The sequence below is a fragment of the Mesoplodon bidens genome (genome assembly GCF_964165515.1).
Source record: "Mesoplodon bidens genome assembly, chromosome: 18".
NCBI classification, from domain to species: Eukaryota; Metazoa; Chordata; class Mammalia; order Artiodactyla; family Ziphiidae; genus Mesoplodon; species Mesoplodon bidens.
The window spans coordinates 42,865,419-42,878,148 of NC_138175.1; the positions used below are offsets into that span (position 1 = coordinate 42,865,419).

The 12,730-nt window shown below is 51.0% G+C and overlaps 1 protein-coding gene across 12 annotated transcripts in view; it reads right to left on the bottom strand.

Moving 5' to 3' along the window:
• Window positions 1-12,730, bottom strand: part of ANKRD27 (ankyrin repeat domain 27) — a gene marked incomplete at its 3' end in the record, with an annotated part of 54,897 nt that overhangs the window by 16,018 nt on the left and 26,149 nt on the right. For 8 of the 12 annotated variants that reach the window (XM_081217538.1, XM_081217537.1, XM_081217540.1 and 5 more), the window contains 10 exons: window positions 10,149-10,241; window positions 8,963-9,090; window positions 8,375-8,457; window positions 7,461-7,576; window positions 6,340-6,432; window positions 4,741-4,938; window positions 2,814-2,873; window positions 2,604-2,723; window positions 1,984-2,106; window positions 1,515-1,559 (listed from right to left, as the gene is read on the bottom strand). In XM_081217538.1, coding sequence (XP_081073664.1) covers window positions 1,515-1,559; window positions 1,984-2,106; window positions 2,604-2,723; window positions 2,814-2,873; window positions 4,741-4,938; window positions 6,340-6,432; window positions 7,461-7,576; window positions 8,375-8,457; window positions 8,963-9,090; window positions 10,149-10,241 — 1,059 coding nt within the window. The remainder of the gene's footprint in view (window positions 1-1,514; window positions 1,560-1,983; window positions 2,107-2,603; window positions 2,724-2,813; window positions 2,874-4,740; window positions 4,939-6,339; window positions 6,433-7,460; window positions 7,577-8,374; window positions 8,458-8,962; window positions 9,091-10,148; window positions 10,242-12,730) is intronic. The other 4 variants (XM_081217542.1, XM_081217536.1, XM_081217535.1 and 1 more) reach the window with 2 other exon arrangements.

Genomic DNA, 12,730 nt, shown 5'->3' on the forward strand with positions numbered 1-12,730 from the left:
GTCACAATCTCTTCTCCACACTGACTCTCGCCACGGATCATAGGGAGCCTGAGGAACTCTTCCTTTGCTTCCCCCCAAGAACACTGGGTGCCCTGGGGCTGGTCTCTCAAGGGGAGCTACAGCCAGATCCAGACGCCTGTGTCCTCCCCCCGCCCCGAGTAACCACGCGTCAGGCTGATGGATTCACAGTGGCCTCTGGGCAGAGGGTATGCTTTTGCAAGCTATTACCATTGGGGGAAACAGGGTAAAAGGCACTGCCAACTACCTTCCGATTCTTTTTTTTTTTTTTTTTTTTTTTTTTTGCGGTACGCGGGCCTCTCACTGTTGTGGCCTCTCCCGTTGCGGAGCACAGGTTCTGGACGCGCAGGCTCAGCGGCCGTGGCTCACGGGCCCAGCTGCTCCGCGGCATGTGGGATCTTCCCGGACCGGGGCACGAACCTGTGTCCCCTGCATTGGCAGGCGGACTCTCAACCACTGCGCCACCAGGGAAGTCCCCGATTCTTAATACCCCGGAGGCTGTGATGATCAGATGCCAGGAACTTCTGTCCACCACCTCAAGCTCCATCATTGGCAAAAAGCACTCTTGAAATACACATCCCTGTGAAGCACTCTTGTAAATCTGATCCACTCAGGCCTCCTAATCTGGTAAGCGCTAATTTACCCCTCCTTTTAAAGTGGAAGACAGAACAAACTCCTTTCAGGAAGCCAAAGACAAGCCAGGGGAACTGCCCATGGGCGTCTCCAGTGATCTCATCATAGATGTTCCCTGACACTTTAGCACCATCTCGTTCGGACACTTGCTTGTGAGTCCTTGGAGCCCCAAGTCGGAAACTCAGCCTCCCAGCCAGGGATTCACACCGCCCACAACTCCTGCAGGGCCACACCAACGCCCTCTGGGCTCTGGCCTCCCGGCCGCCACCTCCACCCTTTCCCACCCGGTCTGTTCACCCTGCTCCCGGCTAGTGGACTCTGGCCCCGAGCCCGCACTCTGTGCCCCTGGACACAGGCTGGTCCTCTTGCCAACATCGCTGCCCTCCTGGAATATGAATGTCTAAAGGGCAGGGATAGGGGCTTCCCTGGTGGCGCAAGTGGTTGAGAGTCCGCCTGCCGATGCAGGGGACACGGGTTCGTGCCCCAGTCTGGGAGGATCCCACATGCCGCGGAGCGGCTGCGCCCGTGAGCCATGGCCGCTGAGCCTGCGCGTCTGGAGCCTGTGCGCCGCAACGGGAGAGGCCACAACAGTGAGAAGCCCGCGTACTGCAAAAAAAAGAAAAAAATTTAAATAAATAAAATAAAGGGCAGGGATAGGCTCACACTGCAGCTTTATTCCACCTGCCTCGTTACTTGCAGGGGGCACGTCACATCCCATCAGCAAGTACTCATGAAATGCACCCCTTCTGCGTGAACGTGAACAAAGAACCCTGATAGCTCCTGACTCACCTGGAGACAAGACACATGAGCACAGCTGCATAAGCCGAGAGCAAGCTGCTTGAAATTCACTTCCAAAAACTCACCATTTCTAGGTCTCCATCAGCAATGGCTCTTAAAAGTTTTTCTACCTTAATAAAAGGAAAAAGAATGTAAGGAAAATTATAATAATAAGAATAGAAATAATAAAAACAACCTTCTGAAAACCTAGTAGCTTTCATGTGTCTCTTGATCTCATTCAGTATCTTTCAAACACATCCCCAAAGTTGTTCAGATAGGGCATCCAGGAGGGGCCGGCGTGCACCTTCCGCGTAAGGTCTATAAGATGACCTGCCATTCATGTGGCACGGTGGGACGACAGCCACCTGGGAGCACAAGCGCTTCCTAAGAGGGCAGCCACCCTTCAGAACTGCATCTATTCAGGTCTCATTATCTGCCAGCTACAGGTACCATGAGGGCGGGCACCCCCCCTAGGAACGACTCCAGGCCTCTGTTAGACTCTGGAGCACGCCTCTTGGCTTTCTTTGCTGCGGTTCTGCATCGAGCTAGGCTTACTGGGTCCTCCAAGAGCAGGTCACAGCCTGGGGGTGACAGCGGAGGAGGAGCCCGGGGCGGAGTCAGTGAGGGCTCCCCACCCGCAGGGGATGGGCACATCCACGCCATGGTCTGCTCTGTGGGCTGACAATGGACAAGGTCTAAGGTAGGTTAGATGGAAAAAAACACACAAACAAAACAGGCTATGAGTCAGCTTTTACAAAACGCAATGTGTGAGAACATGTACACGTCTACATAAACTCTGCAGGAAGTCAGGAACGAGACACATCAGGTTAACAGGGATGCTGACGGAGCGGGAGATAAGGGCAGAGAATTTACTTCGTAAAATGATCTTAAAGCAGTGGACCTACAGGTGACTTTACCTGTACTTTTCTTAGAATACCCCCCCTCCCATCTCTCTCTCTCTCTCTCTCTCTCTCTCACACACACACACACACACACACACGCACACACACACACACGTCCGTCCAGGAAGGGCAAGCAGGGTGAGGCTGGCCGGGCTCCCCTCGAGGGTGCTGACCTTCGCCACAGCAGACACGCTGCCCCAGCGGCTCTCTAACTGGCCCCCGGAATGCAGGCCGCCCCCCACCCCTCTCTGCCCTCCGGTCCGGGGGCCTCACCTCCCTGTAGAACTTTCTGGGCTCCTCTTGCCTGGAGCTCAGCGAGGCGGAGGAGAAGCTGGAGGCGCAGGAGCCCTGGCTGATGGAATCCATGGAGCACTGAGGGGGCCGCGTGGGCACCTGCAGCCAGGGAGCCCGGTGAGGGGTGGGTGAGGGCCCGACAGAGGCTGGTCTCAAGTAGGGCCGGCAAGCGCAGCCCCGTTCTCTTACCTCTGAAGACTTCTGCCCCCTCTCGAAGGACGGATGGTGGGCTTCCATCATGGACAGAATCTAGGAGGCCAAAGGGGACGCGAAAAGTACTGAGATGGGTCGCCAAGGTCTCATCACCCCTATGGCCCTACTGCGTCCACCTCCTCGGAAAGCCGCGTGGCCCAACCAGGCCCTCAGAGAGACGGGGGGACACCAAGGCCCAGAGCAGGCGGGAACCTACTCAGGACCACGCTAAATTCAACAGCAGGAGCCAGTGCTCCCCACGAATGGGCTCAGCGGACAAGGGAAGCCCAGGCACAGAGGGGCCCCAAAGGCTGCCTCATCCAGTCTGGGCTGGTGGTCCACAGCCCTGAAGCATGATCTTTCCACTGGCAGCCACGGGCCTTAAGTGGGAACAGCTTGGAGCTGAGCCCAGAAGGCCGTCTGCTCCTTGTGTCTGCAGAGCTCCCTCTGGAAGGGCCTTTGGAGAAGCTCCAGTGCAGAGGTGCCCTCAGCCCCTCATGGGCATCTCAGGCCAAGGGCGGTATCACCCAGTTCTGTGGCTCTGGCTGCTACAAAGCTGAGACCCCGTGAGGGCATGGGCAGCTGAGGCCCCTGGGTCAGGAGCAGGGATTTAAACCTTCAAAAACCACACTTCTGGGCTTCCCTGGTGGCGCAGTGGTTGAGAGTCCGCCTGCCGATGCAGGGGATGCGGGTTTGTGCCCCGGTCCGGGAGGACCCCACATGCCACGGAGCGGCTGGGCCCATGAGCCACAGCCGCTGAGCCTGCATGTCCGGAGCCTGTGCTCCACAAAGGGAGAGGCCACAACAGTGAGAGGCCCACGTACCGCAAAAAAAAAAACCAAAAAAACCCCACACTCCTACAAGTCTTATGTTGTGTTCTTATCACACACACAAAATAATAATAATAATCGATAAATAAAGAGGGCGGGAGGAAACTTCTGGAGGTGATGGATGTATTTATGGCACAGATTGTGGTGTTGGTCTCATGGGTGTGGACTTGTCTCCAAGCTCATCAAGTTGTATACACTAAATACGTACAGCTTTTTGTACGTCAATCACCCCTCAATAAAGTGGTTTAAAAACAAAAACTGTGCTACTCCTAGAAGAAGACAAAACTAAAAGAACTCCCTAGAAGAGGACTGGAAATTATAAAACATCAGGAGGCAGAAAGTAGGGCCTGTACAAAGGGAGACACTTGGAGACCTGTATTAAAACGGCATCACCTATGTGAGCCACTAGCCGGGATGCTCTGGGCATCAGGACCTCGGATGGCCGTCACACGTGGCCCTAGGCTTCCTCTGGCTAGTTGGCCAAACACGCTTCTCTGAGGACACCCCTTCAACAGAGCTGCTGCTGGGAAGGCCTGGCCTCTGGAAGCTCCCTTCATTCGCCACCTGCTCATGAGCAAGCAGTGCACAACATGTGGCCCCAAACTACGTGCTTGCAGAAATTACCAGCTAGACGGGCTAGTAGTTCATTAATGAATCATTTATGAAGGAAATTACACCCAACGATTTTCGAAGTTGGCCAAATCAGAATAAAGTTTTAGGCGCTGAGGGTGAAGGAACAGGAAAACAGAGCTGATGCTTGCTGCTTCCAACACCCCGTCCCTGCTCTTCCCGGCCGGAGCCACCGTCCCATTTCCTCTCACTCCACCTGCCCAGAAACCAACAGCACTCAGAGGCCGGGGCAAACTCTGCTCGGAACAGCTCTTGGCATGACACTGAGAAAAACACTTACTAAGATGGAAAATAAGATGAATAGGTAAAACCCATGAACGACCAGGTCCCGAGTGCAGCAGAGAGGATGTGGCCAAGTTCTAGCCTTGGGGACTAATGCAGTTTGAACAGCACGGCCAAGACCTAAGCTGCGGATGCTGATATTGTTTAAAGTCATACTGCTGCTCTGAGATGAAAAAGGCTACCTTTGAGTTTAACGCACACTTGAGGGGCGTTTCCTTCAGCCTGTTCTGGATCTCTGTGGACGCTCCGTTCTGTAGCAACGTCTCTATGATGCTTTGGTAACCCCAGCGGGCAGCAATGTGCAGGGGAGTGTCTCCTTTCTCGTTACCAATATCTAGTCTGCAGGACTGCACGTCATAGTAGACCAGAGCCTTCACACACTGCAAACAGAATGGAAAAGCCCACTGTGAACTCACACGCCCGGCCTCGGGCAGATCTGTGCAGCCCGCAGCCTCGGCCCACGTCCCAATTCGATCAAGGCACCATCTGCCAAGCAAACATACAGTAACAGAACATCAGACCTCCAGGGTTCCAGATCACCTGATCAGGACACATCGTTTTTGTTTTTGTTTTTAAAGAACCCAACTGCCAATCAATAAGAAATGGCTGAATAAATTGTCACACATCATGTGCAGAAAGGAGTCACCAGAGCAGGTCTGAGACCGCCATCACTGGAAAGGCCTGCTTGCAAGGCTGGCCCCCTTGACTTGCGATGTTCCTTGGGAGCTTGGAACTGGGGAGTGTTCTCACAGTCCCGACTGATGAGAGGGGCTCACTGGGCCTAGTTTGTCCAACAGTGATTTATGCTGAACACCTGCTGTCCTTCTGGGGGTCTGGAATGTTGAAATGTTCTAGGCAAAAGGGTGTTCACAAGACCAGCCTCCAACCAAAATCTTGGGCACTGAGTCCCTAATGAACTTCCCAGAAGGAAAACACTTTGCACATGTTGTTAACGACTCGTTACTGGAGGAATAAGCTGTCCTGAGCGACTCCACAGGGAGATGCTCTTGGAAGCCTGCACCTGGTTTCCTCCGGACGTCATCCTTGGACCTTCCCTTTGGCTGATTTTGCTCTGTGTCCCTTTACTGCAATAAATCACGGTTGTGACTACAGCCATATGCTCATCCTGTGAGCCCTCCTAGCGAACCACTGAACTAGGGATTGGTCTTAAGGACCCTGACATAACACACGTCATAGACTGTGTAGCGATTACAGAACGGGTTAGATCTACATTTATTGACCTATGGGATGTCCATGATTAAGTCAGGAAAATAAGCTGCATAAAATTGTGTACGGTATGATCTCGTTTTCACTCATCAACCACCTAACCCAGGCTCAACCCACATCTGTATAAACCTACCTGGATATTACCATGGAGAGAAGCAAGAGAGGGTGGTTAGGAAAAAAATAACACAAACACACACACACACACACACACACACAGAGTTAAATATTAAGCAAACACGGAAATGATGAAATTCCTTGATATTTCTTTAAAAATATAAAACATAAAAATTGAGTATGAAGAAAGGTAAGAAGCAGATGGTAGCGGGGATGAATGCACATGATTTCATTTCAGGAAAAGACAATTATGTTTTAGATTTCTGTTATTTCAATACATCATCTGTAATGTGTTCTTAAATTTTTTAATTAAAAAAATTATATGCCAAATGTTCCAATAACTGTCAACATAAAATATGACATTGAACCAACTGGAAATTCACTTTTCTCTGTAAGAAAGGGTAAACACGGCCGCCCTCGGCACAGCAAGGACCACTTACGTCTTCGTGGCCGTAGGTGCAGGCCAGGTGCAGAGGGGTGTTGCCGTTGTTGTCTTGCACTTCGGCGCTGGCTTTGTAGTGCAGCAGCAGCAGCTTCCAAAGGAGAGGGGAGAGCAGTGAGCACCAGCAAGCCCGGCAGTGCAGGCGCGCTTCCTCAGGAGCGCTTCCTCAGGAGCACTTCATCAGGAGCACTTCCTCAGGAGCATGGCCTAGAGCCTCACAGCGGGAAGTCGCTGGTCTCCATTTTCAACCTTATCTACTTACACTACAATTAAAATTATATCAACCCTATAATGGAAAATAATCTGAAAAGGAATATATACTATATATATAGAGAGAAATACATTATATATATATACACACACACATATATACTGAATCACTTTGCTATACACCTGAAACTAACACACTGTAAATCAACTATACTTTTAAACAAAAAATTTTTTAAATTTAAAAAAACCAAAGCAAAAATATTATCACTCTCATCCTTCCTGATAGAAAGTTTAGAGATTACTAAAAAAAAAAAAAAAAAAAAGAGTGGATATATGTTTATGTATAACTGATTCACTTTGCTGAATACCTGAAACTAACACAACATTGTAAATCACCTCTACTCCAATAAAAGTTAAAATAAGAAAAAAGAAAGAAAGAAAAACAACCCCCATCAATCACTAGCAGTAACTGAGGCACTTTATGTACCAAACAACTTAAGCTGAAATTGAAACATCACTGATTGGCAAAATAATTTTGCCTTTCTAGCTTCTGGCCCGTCTTCTCATCAGTAGGTATTAAGTCTACGGGAAAGTCCATCTTGAGGCCCTATTTAAAATACTTCTAGTATCTTGGGGGTCGGTGAAGGAAAATCCTGTCTCATTATTAAAAAGTATGATACAAAAATAAAAAGTTTAGAGATTAAAAAAAATCTACGGCCCCACCCTTCTTCCCCCATATTACCGTGACATTTCAAATCTACACCTAACAGCTTTTGCCCAGCAGACCCTTGGCGAGGTGCCTGAGACCCCAGCCCTCCCTGCGGCCCGACCGAGCCAGCGTGGAACACAGCAGGGGCCAGCCCTGCAAAGCTGCGCGCAGAGCCAGCCAGTCTGAGCCCAGCTGCTCACCGTCACACTCTGACAGCCCTTCTGACACGCGAGATGGAGCGGGGTGGAGCCATGGTAGTCTGTAGCGTTCACCACCGCGCCCTTGGAAACCAGCAAGTCGATGAGGGATGCCTGCCCTACAGAACAGAAGGGAAGAAAGCGGGCTTTCCAAACCCTGCAAGCGAAGCCACGGCATTATTTCACCCTCTCATCCTCTGGCACGAGACACGCCGGGAGGCATTTTTCTGCCTCCAGATTCCAAACACTCTGGGGTAGCCCCTGGGGGGGACTCGGCTCCAGCCCAGCCCCCAGCCACAGAAGGTAGGAGAAAAGAGCCTTAGACGTCCACAGAAGAGTCCATGGTGCATCAATCCACAGGATGGAATATTGTGCAACCAGTAAAAAAATACTGACATGGAGAAATGTTCTTACGTGTCGCCGAGTGAAAAAAGCACTGTACAGAAAAGTATGATCCCCACAGCATCATCTATTTTATACACACACACTCACAAGCATGCTGACATTTCAGACAGTCATGAATCAAAATGATCTCTGGGAGACAGAAGGATGGCGGGTGATACTACAGATGTCTGTGTTTGAGTTTTCTACCTTGAATGCGCACATTTTTTTTTTTGCATGTGCACTTTAAAAGACAGTATAGCACAGAGAACTATATTCAATATCCTATGATGAACCATACTGGAAAAGAATGTTTAAAAAAAAGAATAAAAAAATAAATTAACAACAGTAAAGTTATATTTGTTAAGGGAGGAATATAAGAACCCCAATTCTGAGGCCATTCTCATAGTTCAGATTCAAGCCTTCCCTGGCTGGACCACAAGCCCAGGGGCAGTACCAAGCATCCATACGGTAAGACCCAGCAACCACCCTCTCTCTGCAGGGCCACCCTCGGTCCCATCCCTTTGCCCACGTACCGCAGAGGGCAGCCACATGGAGCGGTGTATGACCCCTGTCGTCTCTGGAGAATGGAGTGACAATGGAGGGGTCATTCAGCCTCCTAAAAGAGAAAGAGGATACAGAGAAATACACCAGGGTCCTGGGACAAGAAGACAGATCTCCGGGTACGATCCAACCTGGGTCTCCTCTCCCGTGTCCCAGGGAGCAGGAAGCCCTGACTTCCACAGGGCCTCTCTCCCCACCCACCCCTCCAGGCCTTGACACCCAGCAGAAGAGCCCTATAAGGATAAGGGGAAACCAGAAAGGTTACAGGCAGGAGCTGACAATCCTTCCATCCTAAAACCCACTTTCCGAGCCTGGGGCACGCCCTCTGCCCACCTCCCCGGGTAAAGCAGCCGAGCAGGGTGCCAGGTATGTTTACAATCTTTATTCCACCTGATTCTCCAAAGGGACAGAGGTTACTCCCTCCACTTCACGGCAGAGGAAGCAGAGTACAGCGAGGATAAGTTCCTTATTCCAAATCTCACAGCAAACAAGTGGGAAAGTTCCGCCCAGGCCCCAAGTCTCCCCCTTCCTGGCGCTGAGCCCACATAGGACCCTCGTACCCAGAGACGAGTTTCTCACAGTCATCACAGAAGCACAGAGGGTGACACATCTTTTGGACGGCATCTTTATCTTGGTCTTCCTGGCTCAGAAGTCTTTCCACTTCTTTCTGGTTACCTGATGCGATGTGCTAAAAAGTGACATCAAAAGCACTATTGATATGAAGGAACTGTTCACTCTCTAAGCTGTGAATTTTCTGAGCGTCCTTACAGAAACACACATCTACGTATGGATGGATGAAACAACTTGCTCTCTGGGACTTGTTTCAAAATAATTTGGGTGGATGGGGAAAAGTGGGGCGGGGGGATAGAAATGAAACAGGACTGGGAGATGGCTACGCAGGAGTTCCTTCACTGTACTACTCTCTTTTATTTTTATAAATGTTAGGGTTTTTCCAAAACTAAAGAAACAACAATATGACAAAATTTCCAGAGCAACAGGAGTGGGGAGGGGGCAATACATCCTGAGCCTTGGTGTAGATTTTGACCCCTCATCAAAGGGTCAAATCGTCTTGTAATCTAATAGAGCCTTGGTTTGCAGAACAGCTGGAATTATCACAAGACCCCATCAACAAGCAAACCTGCAGGGCTCACCCCTGTGAAGCCTGGATGTATTCCCCCACAGGGAGTGAGATGTTCTGAGGGGTGCATAGCTCTCAGTCCTCCATGGAACCTGCTCTGGCCCCAGGTGGCCCTCTGACGACTGCCTCGTAGGGAACCTCGCCAGCCTCCCAGCGGTAGATCAGATCTGAGGAAGGAGCCACCTGCCTGTGCCTGAGGATCAGACCACCACCTTGCTCCCAGCCCAGCACACTCACACAAACATCTGTAACTGGGGCTCCCGGAGCCGAGAAGAGGCATCAGTTCTGGCAGAGCTGCCAGTGAGGTGCCACTGAGCTGACTGGGAAGGACCAGCCATGTTTCGCCAAATGGGGAGAGGAGGACAGCCGGGCAGAGGGTCCCAGACGCAGGGCCCGGTGCCCTCGCTATGCTGCCCAGCAGGGCTACAGCACGGCTCACGTCGGGGGAGATGGGCAGCCGAGCTGATCCAGCATCCCTATCACTCCCTCAAGCACAAAACGAACTCCTGCATTGAACTACGCAGACCACCCTGATAGATTCTACAGAGGTGTGGGAGGATGGAGAGCCCCTCACACATCTGTGCCCGTAGGACCTCTGCGTGTCTTACCTGAAACAAGCAGTCAATGGGAGTTGAGGTCATCTGAGACAGCAAGCTCATTCTCTGCTTAAGGAACAGTCGGTCGCCAAATCCCTCGGACTCCTGCAGGAAAAGCCGACAATCCGTTTTATCACACGTCATGCACTGTCGGTGCAGATTCTTGAAAACAGAGGACCCAGGAAGGATCCCTGCTGTTTCCCACAAAACAGGACCGGCAGGGCCTCTCCCCGCCCCCAGGGAGCCGCACAACAGACCCTCATCAGGCTGGGAGAGGGGCTCCCTGTCTGCCTCTCCAGGAAGTGGGGCTCTGAGGACAGCTGCCCAGCAGGAATCTGGGAGGGGGCAGCATGATGGGGGGTGGGGTGTGTGTGTGTGTGTGTGTGTGTGTGTGTGTGTGTGTGTGTGTGCGTGCGTGATCTCTAAGTGTGAAATGTGGCATGCACACAGCACCATCCCCCACGTGGAAACCTGGATTGTCCCGGCCTCCCCCTCCTCTCAAAACATCTGTCCTAATGCCTGCAGAGCCCTGTCCGCTGCATGTTACCTGGGCCCACAGACAGGGGAACCATGTGACAGGCTGGTCTACCCTTCCCAGTGTGAACACGGCCACTGGCCCAAAGTCCAATAAAATATGGGGTCCACCCCAATGAATAAACTCAGGTCTTTATAGAGCAGGTAATTTTTACCTAGATATAGAAATCTAAAAGTGTATCCTTTCTCTATGAAATCATTTCTAGTGAGACACTCCAATGCTCACTTGAGCACCTGTGACTAAATTGGTAACAAATTAACTTCCTCGAAAAGAATCTTGGTGGGAGACAGATGGAATTGTTTCCAGCCAGCTGCTGCCAGAAGAACTCACCAAACCCTGAGAAAATTATGGGAACATTTCTCTCTGTGGCCCCCTAGGTTCTGATGAAGAGGTCCAGTTAAACACAGAGCTGGCAGCATTTCTGGGGCCCACTGCCAAGCAGGGACCCTCGTGCCAGCCACCCTCATGGGGCTGTCTTGGCAAACAAACACCAACCCTCAGACGTAGAGCCACCTTTGCTCCCAGTCGGTATACGCCGTGTAAAGCTAGATCAACCTGTTTTATTCAGGGATTTACAGCTGAGCTGTACATCAGAGAAACATCAAAGACCTTATCGTTCAGGTAAATTTGGGGCTCTTTCCTCCACTTAGGTGACTGTTTGAAGGGCACTGAGGAAAGCAGGCAGGTCTTCCAGGACTGACTGCTCAGGGAAGACTGAACAACCAGAAGACATAGCATATCAGCTAAGATCAATTCGGGAAAAGGGCAAATACTGTTTACTGGAAGCCCAGTAACGTGAAAAAGACCTGCAAAGCTGGAGCAGAGAAGGGCGGAGATCCTTTCAAGGTTCTCCTCCATTTTTTTCTGTCCACAAAGGTAAATCTAGAGTCATCCCAGTAATGGTTATTTTCAAAAAAGCTCAAGTCTTCATTAATGAACATGCTTAAAGAATGTTTACGGTCATCTCAAGTATGATTATGTCTTGGGGAGAAAATTTCTGCGAAACTACCTTATAGTATATAAAGAGTCAATAGTAAAACATTATTTGATTTCCTAACACTTAGTCCTTAATGCTTTTCAGAAACTTCACCTGCTGTGTGGAGATACACTTGGGCTCTTTCCCCGGGAAATTCTATCAATACCAACAAGCAGCCGTGGCCTCGCACTTTCCTAGATGGAACTGCGCTAAGGCACAGGCAATGCCACAGATGGAATCCCAACACTGGCATCACAAAAGACAAGGAAGCCACAACACCTGCTCTGTCCATAAAGGTAAAAGGACACCTCTCAGGCATGACCCACTCAAGACCCAAGGCTCGGGCTCCATGGCCAGCCGAGAGGACGATGCAACCTTGTCGCAAGTCCAGGGGGACCAACCACCCTCCAATCCGGGAGGGCAAGGACCAGGGTCTGACAGCCCAGACAAGAGGGGCGCACTGGGCTGTGTCCCCCCCTTTTGCCCACCCAAGCTAACAGCCATCCTTGGGGCTATCCACGCAGGATGCACCAGAGAGCCAGGAAACAGAGACATCCAGATGCAGGTGTTGCAAGATCAAGGAAGGGCATCTGTGTCACTTCACACTTCGCAAAGGCACTTCCAAATATGCCATTTGATCCTCGCAACCACCTGGCAAGGGGGAAATACATGACACGATCCCCAGGGTAGACAGGAGGGACAGAGGCTCAGAGAGACAAACAGACTTGCCCAAGGGCTGGACTCAAACCAACACCAGCACAAGAGGGGCCACCCCTCAAACACTGCCACAATCCCGCTTGGAATATTTTCTGAAGGAAAAGTATGTGTGAGAAGCTGTTAGTGTTTGGTCAACCACCTCTTTACTCTCTGGCCAAAGGCCTTCAAGCGTTGGACTTCCTGCCTACATGCCACGGAAAGTAAGAAAGCAGGATGGCTGTGGTACAGGATGGGTGCAGCAAGGGGACGGGAGCACCTTCAAGAGGTGGGCACTTCCCTCCAGGTGACAAGGGGCACCCCTGGCCCCAGCAAGGAGCATCAGGCAAGTCCTCTGCAGGGTAGTGGGTCCAGGAGGGGAGACCCATC